Here is a 9,244-nt window from a genome sequence, read left to right as displayed (position 1 = left end):
TGAGGGTCTGATTATTGAGTTTAATATTGAGGAATGAAACAGTTTTCAATAGTTCCTCTATACAGTATGGCAGCTCATTGTGTGTCTGTTATTATATCAGTATTTTCAATCAATATTTTCTGCGTGCGGTTAGAAGTGTTCAGAAGGGGACCAGAGGGTCCATGAGGGTTTTAGGGTGCTGGACTCCAGTCACAGTCAGTTCCCCTCCATAGCAGGGGAGATCTTGAAATATCATCGCATGAACGCACTTATCTTCTTTTTCGCCATTCTCTTGACAGATGTCCACCTGAGAGAGAGAGAGAGCGAGAGCGAGAGCGAGAGAGAGAGAGAGAGAGAGAGAGAGAGAGAGAGAGAGAGAGAGAGAGAGAGAGAGAGAAATCGTCTCAGGTTACGTATGTAACCCTGGTTCCCTGAGAGGGAACGAGACGCTGCGTCGAGACGCGGTGGGAACGCCCTGCGTGATTGCATCGTGCATCGATTGCATCGTGAAGCACATGTATAATCAGTCCAATGGAACGGGTGACGTCATCGACCAGGAAACAATAAGGCAGCCCCGCTGACACAGATCGCGTGTTCACAGATTCGGCTTCTGAAAAGCCGAAGCAAGTCGATCACAGGCATGCAGGGAGTATGGCAAGGCGACGCAGCGTCTTGTTCCCACTGAACTGGCAGCGCTGCGACCCTCCTCAGAGAGTCGCCCCCCCCAGAGGACGCCGAGGAGAAACGATTTCTCGAAACCGTCCCTCCCCGGTATAGTTATCTGTTGCGCGACGCAATTCTCGAATAGCGTCAGTGCTGACATCCTCACATTCATCCATGTCCTTATATACTTTACCCACCCGCGCAGCCTTTTTTAAATAATTTTTTTTATAATATTCATCTATTTTTATGATGGCTGGTGGGTAACGTCGGGGTTATGATGACGCAGACTCGGGAGAGAGATAGCTCACAAGCGTCTCTTTAACTCGAGGCACTGTCATACCATGATACTTAATACCCATAACATTACTATAGTAGAAGTTTGGGGATTAAACACATAAATAGAAACCGGTTTATTCCACGATCTCGACACCTCAGTGTGGAGATAGGGAAAAAATGGCATTCCCTGACGAGGAGGCTGTTTTTCCTTCTTAGATATAGAGTTTTCCTTATATTTTCACTCCGGCTGGCCAGTAATATTTAACTTAGCAACAGCACTAGATAAAACCTCCTTTTAAAAGTTTATTTTCTTTTTCTCCTCTTTATTCAACATAGTTATGAGCTGACTTATTTATTGAAAACTCATAAACATCTGCTTTATTCTTTATTCTTTGTATTTTTAATTGTTTTGTTCTCTTAACAAAAACACTAACGATACCAATTGCAGCATGAGTGCCTCATCCCAGGGAGGAGAAACTGCAGAGCGTGCTTTTCCCCAAGATAAGGCACTGGACCTAACAGCTGAAGGCAGAGATAGGGCGGGGCCCGTCTCAAACCCCGCTGTTCGATCCATTTGCGATCCCCAAGATGCGCGTCGATGCCGTGCCTCGGCAGCAGCGGGACCCGCGCCTCGGGGAGCACGCACCGAACCGTCCTCCTCGAAGAGTCCTCACGGACAGCTTCTCGCAAAACTCACTGTCAGCCCCCTCGAGAACTGACTGTTGGCATGTTCCACTCCCAAACAAGCAACACAAAGCTTAAGTGTGTGTCCCCACCCGTGATATAACCCAAGCGGCAACCTCCCCGTCTCTCTCTTGAAACCAACACGGAAGTGAGTTAAACTGCAATTCATTAACTGGCCGCTTGGGCTGGCTGCAGAAGCGAGTCAAATCTGTATCTCCCCCATGTTAAAATTACCAACTTTACAGCGGAAAAAAACATGTTTACAGCCTGGATCTCTATGTGGCTTTGGTCTATACAGCTAATTTTGCCCTTCATAACAACTGTGAGGGGGGTGAATTTTTTTATAACTCATCCGTTTAGTTGATTAATATTGGCCACTTGAGTGACAGATGGATTCCCGCTGATGTCATTGCTAGCTGTTTGTCTGCTGTTGTTACTACTAGCCGTCACTTCACCTCAGCAAATGTTAGTTGCTGAACTTGCCATCTCTGCAGTGTTTTGTGCTTTTTTCCGGGATTATTTCATACAATTTAATACACCCATTACTTCGCCCACGGCTTAGGATTCCGTCGTCGAGTATCGTTCGAGAGAACAACCAGCGCTGTATTTCAGTTGTTTTCCTCTGTGAACATGCACTAATGGATGTCTGACAATTTCGTAGCTTTTTGGAGTTTTCAGATTTAAAAACGTCAATAAAGGCTCGTTCGTTCTGCTCTCACGGAACAGATAGATTATAATATGCTTAAGTACCGTCAGATGAAATCCTGCAGGTGTCGGTGCTTTCTCCGTCCATGCAATAAATGCACATCCATGAATGAGCGCGGATTTTCTAGCGCATTTACTTGAACTTCATAGGCAATATATCTATGGTTTAACCCATTTGAGAGGCGGCCAAAATCAGAATTTAAAATGGACTGAATAAGCTCATCTCTACGAACTTGAGCGATGCCGCGCTGACGGACCATAGACTATAAAAAGAGAGTGACTGACATGTAACGTTAAGCACATAAATCACTGTCACACACACACACTCTCAGAGTAATATTAAGTTACTGCATAATACATTTTCAACTAGCAGAATAGTACAGAATCATATTAGCAAGGCTCCTCAGCTCCACTCCCGCCCCGCCTCTTTGCCTATTTTCTGTTATCCGGGAGTGACGCAAGGCCAAGATGGCGACGGCCGGCTCCGCCTACTTTAGGCTTCAAAAATGCTCTTCAGAAACCTACGGGTGACGTCACGGACACTACGTCCATATTTTTTTTACAGTCTATGGATATAACGTGGGCAGGGAACAACACAACGCTTGCTTGCTCTCTTTTGCCATAATATATGTATATATATATATATATATATATATATATATATATATATATATATATATATATATATATATATATAGCAACTTGACAGACAACAATAAATATGACAAGGACAGAATACACAGATCGCTTGCTGAAGGCACAGAAGCTAACGCGATCTGTGTCAGCGGGGCTGCTGCCTGTTTCCTGGTCGATGACGTCACCCGCCTATGACGTCTCGTCTTTCCATTGGACTGATTATACATGTGCTTCACGACGCAATCACGCAGGGCGTTCCCACCGCGTCTCGACGCAGCTCGAGTTCCCTTGAAACGGAACCACATAGATTTATTAATTATCTCTCCCATGAAAAAAAAAACTCTGTTCACATTGATAGCGACCAACGCATTCATTTTACATGACCGTAAAAAAAAGTTCCAGCGAGTTCTGCTACAGTGACCCGTTGCAGAGATTTGAGTGTCCAGCAACGCTACAAAGTTGAGAAGAGTTTTATCTTAAATGCAGAGAAACTTTATACAGTGACTTGATGCATTTGAACTTTCAGAGGGAACAGAAAAATTACTGCACACACATCCGATTAGGACACACTGCTATAGTTGGCTTGTTGATATTGGAAACATACAAATTGTGCCTTGGAAGAGTTTCAGTGATGAAAACATCAAACTCAAAAATCCATAAATTTCAATATAAAAACAAATCATCCATAAAAAAACAAAACACTCATTTACCTTGACCAGATAGTTTATTCCTGCCACAACCTGACTCTTGTAGAGTAAAGGAATGTAATCTTTAAAATGTATTCCAGTCTTCTTCTCCATCTCTGACTTTACCTGAATAAACAAATGCACATGTTATATTAATCTATCTATCTATCTATCTATCTATCTATCTATCTATCTATCTATCTATCTATCTATCTATCTATCTATCTCTATATATATATATATATATATATATATATATATATATATATATATATATATATATATATATATATATTGAAAGTCTCTAGGGAGTCTCATCTATCATTCAGATATCAAAAAACTCATAAAATGTTTTGTGACTTTGAGTGAAAAGTAAAACGGTTCTTTTGAAAATAACAACCAATAATTTCCCCAACACATTTCACAGCACCGAAATAGATCACTTTACTAGGCAGTGTTTCAACAAAAGCATTTACTAGTGATTTTCTGTCTCCTACCTTAATGCAGATTTCCTTCTCCTTTTTAGTGACAATCTGCACTGTGGTGAATCCTCCAGTAATGATCTTTGCTGCACTCATTGTGATGGTGATCAAAGATTAAATAAACTGTATTATCAGGCAGTTTGTCTCACAGATTGATTCTGATCCACTATTTATGCTGCCAAAATCGCATGACATCAGAATGAAAGAATGAATAGGTGGAGTTCTTTGGTGTGTTGTGTAATATTCAGAAACGTTTTTTGTAACTTTTCAGAAAAACAAAACGTTATTGCACAACATATGCAATTATTTGTGGACTGTGCTTCAGTGAAGTTATTATTATTATATATATATTTTTAAATACAATTCGAGAGTTTATGTTTTAGGAACATTTTGTCCCAATCTTCAATCAGATCATTAAGGTCACAAAATAAATAAATAAAATAAAAAACGATTTATTAATTTACTAATAATTACTAAAATAACTGCTCAATATATATATATTTTTTAAATATATTTAAAAATATGTATAAATATATTTTTGAATATGAATAACAATGGATAACAAAATCAAGTATGACACCACAATATAAATATATATATATTTTACAATATAAAATACAATTGAACCAACAAAAAAATTACAGAAAAAACGGCATAATTTTATGCCAACATTTTGAGAGGGTGATTTAGCACTAATCAAAGACATCAAAATATTTTTCCTAATAATTAACAAGTGAAAAAGTCGTCGCTTTTTAATTTGAAAGGAATGTGTGACTCAATTCAACTCAACTTTATTTATAGAGCACTTTCAACACCACAAGTGGAACAATTACTGCACTGTAGCAGTTTAGGTTTAGTTGATTATCCATTCAATATTTATTAGAAAAAATCATGTTAAAAGTCTCAAATATTATCATCAGGCTTTTAAAGAAAGTTTATTTGTTCATCTCTTAGTAATCTTTGTATTGCATAGAATTATGTGTTTTAAAACTACAGAGCTTTGATTATAAAACTAAGCATTTAAATATCATCTTACTAAGACATATTATTGGCAGAAATAGTGATGACTGATATTTATATGCATTTTATTTAAGTAGTCTGCTGTACTGGGATCTCATTGATTTACATTACAAGCATTTGAATTTCCTCTTACTTTTTGGCCACAACTGCAGCAAAATGAGAATTTCAGCTCTTAATTGCTAAATGTAGGTGTTTTTTTCCTCCTTATGTGCGAGATCCATTTTCTCACTATATCATGAGTGTTATGACCCTATGGTTTGTTTATGTGTTTTGTTTTCTTTGTAGGAACGTCGTCTGATTGGCTCCTGCAGGCTGATTGATGCTGTGTCCTGATTGGTGCACAGTTAAAAAGTACATCATAACAATTTGTGACATCACCACAAATCTCCTCTAATCACCACCACAACAAACAACTCTATGATATATGGATTATAATTTTTTTTTAATTTAAAACAACCCAAACACACATACATTTGGATGCTGCATTAAAAAAATTCTTAAAGGGAAAATGTTTTAAATAATAAATCAACTCCATAGCTGATTCAAGGGCTTAGGACGTTCCAATTCTCAATTCAGACCATTGCAGTGAAGGGCATGACCATTTTGGGCCCTGGCCCAAATGGCACCACCCTAAGCACTGGCGGTCTTCCTCTGAGTCCGCACTTTCGTGACGTAACGCCGCTTTGACTGTCGGGAAGAAGTCTGCTGTGGAGTGCGCATCAGTGCGGGCTCGGCAAAAGTGCGCATCGAAGGCACAAATCGACCGCAGAGGGGGCACTCGCGAGCACCCTTCTGAGAGCTAAAATGACAAATGGGACACCCTACGGTCTCACGGACTTTACGGACACGCGCATACGGCAGCCATTGTAAGTCCACAAGACCGAAAGTGCATATGAAGTGTGCCATTTGGGACAGGGCCTTGGACTGGAACGCAGCGTAGGCCTATGAAGCTCGCTCCCTCTGTCAAAATCGAGGGAGCGAGGGTCTGTCCATATAAACTTCCCTCGTCCACTCCACGAAGTGAAACGCACTTCAAAATGGCGGCAGGGATTCCCCCCAAGGGGAAGTGCTTAGGGAAGTTTGCAAGTGCATGTCTAAAAGTGGACTGGAACGCAGCCCGGGACTAAACTCAGTTAACATACTGCGTTAAAAAAAATTGTTTTTAATTTAATTATTTTAAATAATTATAATTTTATATTTATAAAATATATTAGTTAAGCAACATCACACGGACAGGAGTGCTGAATACCATCACGGTTGAAAATGGGATTTTTAGTTAATGTCACATACATTTTAGACACATGAATGTTTTTGTTTTATTTCAGCAATGAAAATAGCAGAACCATTGCCGTGACTGTGTTCATTACTGAACGAATCAGCAGTTTGAACGAATCGTTTGAATGAACGACTCAATGACTCTCTCATTAAGACGGTCACCTGCCGCCACCTACTGGTGGTTTAGTTTCGTGTTAAAAGTAGCATTCTTTCCAACATTTCTTGTTTGTATATTCAAAGAAATGTTTAAAACAATCTTAATACATATTATTTAATGCAGTTGTCATTTTCAGTGTAAATTATTTAATTTGATTGGTAACAGCCATATGGTGTCTTATTATTCTAATTATATTTAATTTTCAAATTTAAAATGAAAGATGAAGCATATATTTAAAACAATTAGGGAAAAATGCCCTTTATAACGGTTAAAATATCATATGCAGATTTAAATATGTCAAGCTGACTGAACACTAATGAGAATATTGCTTCAGAATAAATAATATTTACAACACACAAAAATATTTTTTTTCTGGACTGTAAGAATCGATACTTGAATAACAGACGTTCGTAACTTTGTGAACCTTTACTGAACTCAAGGCAGCATAGAACATACTTATATCTTAGCTCGGTCAGCCCCGGAAAACACACATCTCGAGTTACAAATGTTTTTTTGTTTCATTATACACGATTAATAATCTGGTTTGCATGATCTCTCTGTCAACAGTAGCGCTACACTCTTAAAAATAAAGCTTCTTTGTTGACATCGATGGAAACTTTCTATTCCAAAAGAAGGAATGGCTAGTGGAAACAGTTTATAGTGTAAAAATGTTCTTTAAAATTTTTAAATGTTCTTCACTCTGGGGAAAAAAAGGTTATTTTAAGAACTTTTGACAGAAAGGGTAGAATAACCCTTTCACTTGTTTGGGAATCACTCTCCAAGTACTGTCAGATTAACGGTTTAGTTCCCCCCCCCCCCCCCCCCCCCCCAAAAAAAACCCCCTCTGTCATCATTCACTCCCTCTAACCAGTATGACTTCTTTTCTTCTGTGGAACACAAAATATATTCTGAAGAACATTAGGAACCAGTTGAACCAATATTGGTGCTGATTGACTTCCATTGTACAAAAACATAATTGAACACATTTTTCAAAATATGTTCCACAGAAGAATAAGTCACACAACTTTGAAACAACATGAGGGCGACATAATTGTTATTTTTGAATTAACTTTAAAACGAAGCCACAAAAGCATTAATTATCACTATTCAAAGAATTTATGAATAAAAAAGTAAGCTTTTTTATGTACAGATTCAGTATGTGCGCTGATCATTTGATCATGTCTTGTCGTTTAAATGTCATTATCAAATACAAATCTGGTTTGCATGATGTCTCTGTCAACAGTAGCGCTACACTAAAATAAAGGTTCTTTATTGACATCAAAGGAAACTTACTATTCCAAAAAAAAGGAATAGCCTAGTGGAAAACATTTTATAGGGGGACTCTGAGAAAAACGTTTTTTTTTTTTTAAAGAACTGTTGACTGAAAGGGTAAAATAAATAATGAATGTAAAAATGAAGCAAACCGCACAGTATTATCAGTGTGAACCATGGACGTGACGAACAGCATTCATAGAGATACAATAAAAAGGTTAAAAAAATACTAGGTTATATGAATTTTTAATAAAACATGTTACAAATTATATACACAACAGATATGATTATTTTGCAGTTATTTCCAGACCATTCTGAAACCTTTGATTGCCACCCTGGCCCTTTTGTGGCCTCACCACTGGTTGACACACTGCATTATTAATGACAACTAATCAAACTATTCAAGTTCAATTTAAATCCTCACAAATGAAATAAAGCTAAAGACTTCAAAGAGTAAAAACTGTTTATTCACTCATTGTTTGCTCTGAGTCCTTATTTATCTGAATGCCTGTAATCAATTAGCTAAAACAGCTCAGACGATTTATCATAGGCTATTACAAAACGCAATATTACATTTTACATATTATATTTGATAAATGTGAACTGTTGCAGTTAATTCTTTGAAACTTTGTTACCTTTTCAAAATATTCCATCAAACTGGATTATTTGAGGAGCGTGCACTAATATTTTCACTTCCGTTCGTTTGATCGTTGTCTCAAGGACATGTCCACAATATGGGAAATATCCACTGGAACAGTTTCTCAACTGAATATTACACAACAGGGGCAGAAGTATTGCACAAACACAGGCCTACAGGCTTTTCTAAATCATAAAAATATTACTGTTCTTTGTCATAGGCTATGTCATAATTCTTAAACAGAATTATGCTTGCATCATATTTTGATTGGAGAACGAAATAGCAAATGTAAATGCTTGTGAACTTGTGATTTAAATCTCAATCTAAAAATATTAAATCATCCAGATTATTCTCTGTTCATTTTCAAAATTTAGTGAGTTTATTCTCAACATTTTATTTACTTTTTTTCTCAAATGTAACTTTTTTTCTCGAAACACAATTATTATTCTCGAAATTTAATGAGTTTAATCTCGAAACACAACGACTTTATTTTCTAAATTTAATGAGTTTATTCTCAAAATTTATTTCGACTTTTTTTCGCGAAATTAACGAGTTTAATCTTGCATTATAATGACTTTCGAGATGTTTTTATTTCTTTATTATTGCTTGGCCCCAATCCTCTTCCGTACTCTTCCGTAATATCCAAAATCATTTAATTCTCTCTTTATTTCTGTTGATGCATTTTGTCAATTTTTTCACTTTGGTATTATTTTTTATTACATTACAAAAAAAACGTACAAAACTCTAAAGAGAACATAAAATACGTTATGCT

At 37.2% G+C, this 9,244-nt stretch overlaps 1 protein-coding gene across 2 annotated transcripts in view; it reads right to left on the bottom strand.

Annotated features, from left to right (window-relative positions):
- Positions 1-9,244, bottom strand: part of LOC309499746 (cystatin-A-like) — a 196,200-nt gene continuing 186,956 nt past the window's right edge. The window contains exons 2-4 of one of the 2 annotated variants that reach the window (XM_082171193.1): positions 4,127-4,224; positions 3,654-3,755; positions 1-286 (exon numbers count right to left, since the gene is read on the bottom strand). In XM_082171193.1, the coding sequence (XP_082027319.1) occupies positions 140-286; positions 3,654-3,755; positions 4,127-4,207 (330 nt within the window). In that variant the 5' untranslated portion in view covers positions 4,208-4,224 and the 3' untranslated portion in view covers positions 1-139. The remainder of the gene's footprint in view (positions 287-3,653; positions 3,756-4,126; positions 4,225-9,244) is intronic. The other variant, XM_082171191.1, reaches the window with a different exon arrangement.

Source organism: Leuciscus leuciscus, assembly GCF_965113295.1.
Source record: "Leuciscus leuciscus genome assembly, chromosome: 5".
Lineage (NCBI taxonomy): Eukaryota > Metazoa > Chordata > Actinopteri > Cypriniformes > Leuciscidae > Leuciscus > Leuciscus leuciscus.
Note: the sequence above shows the minus strand (reverse complement) of the source record. Positions and strands in the feature narration are given on the sequence as shown.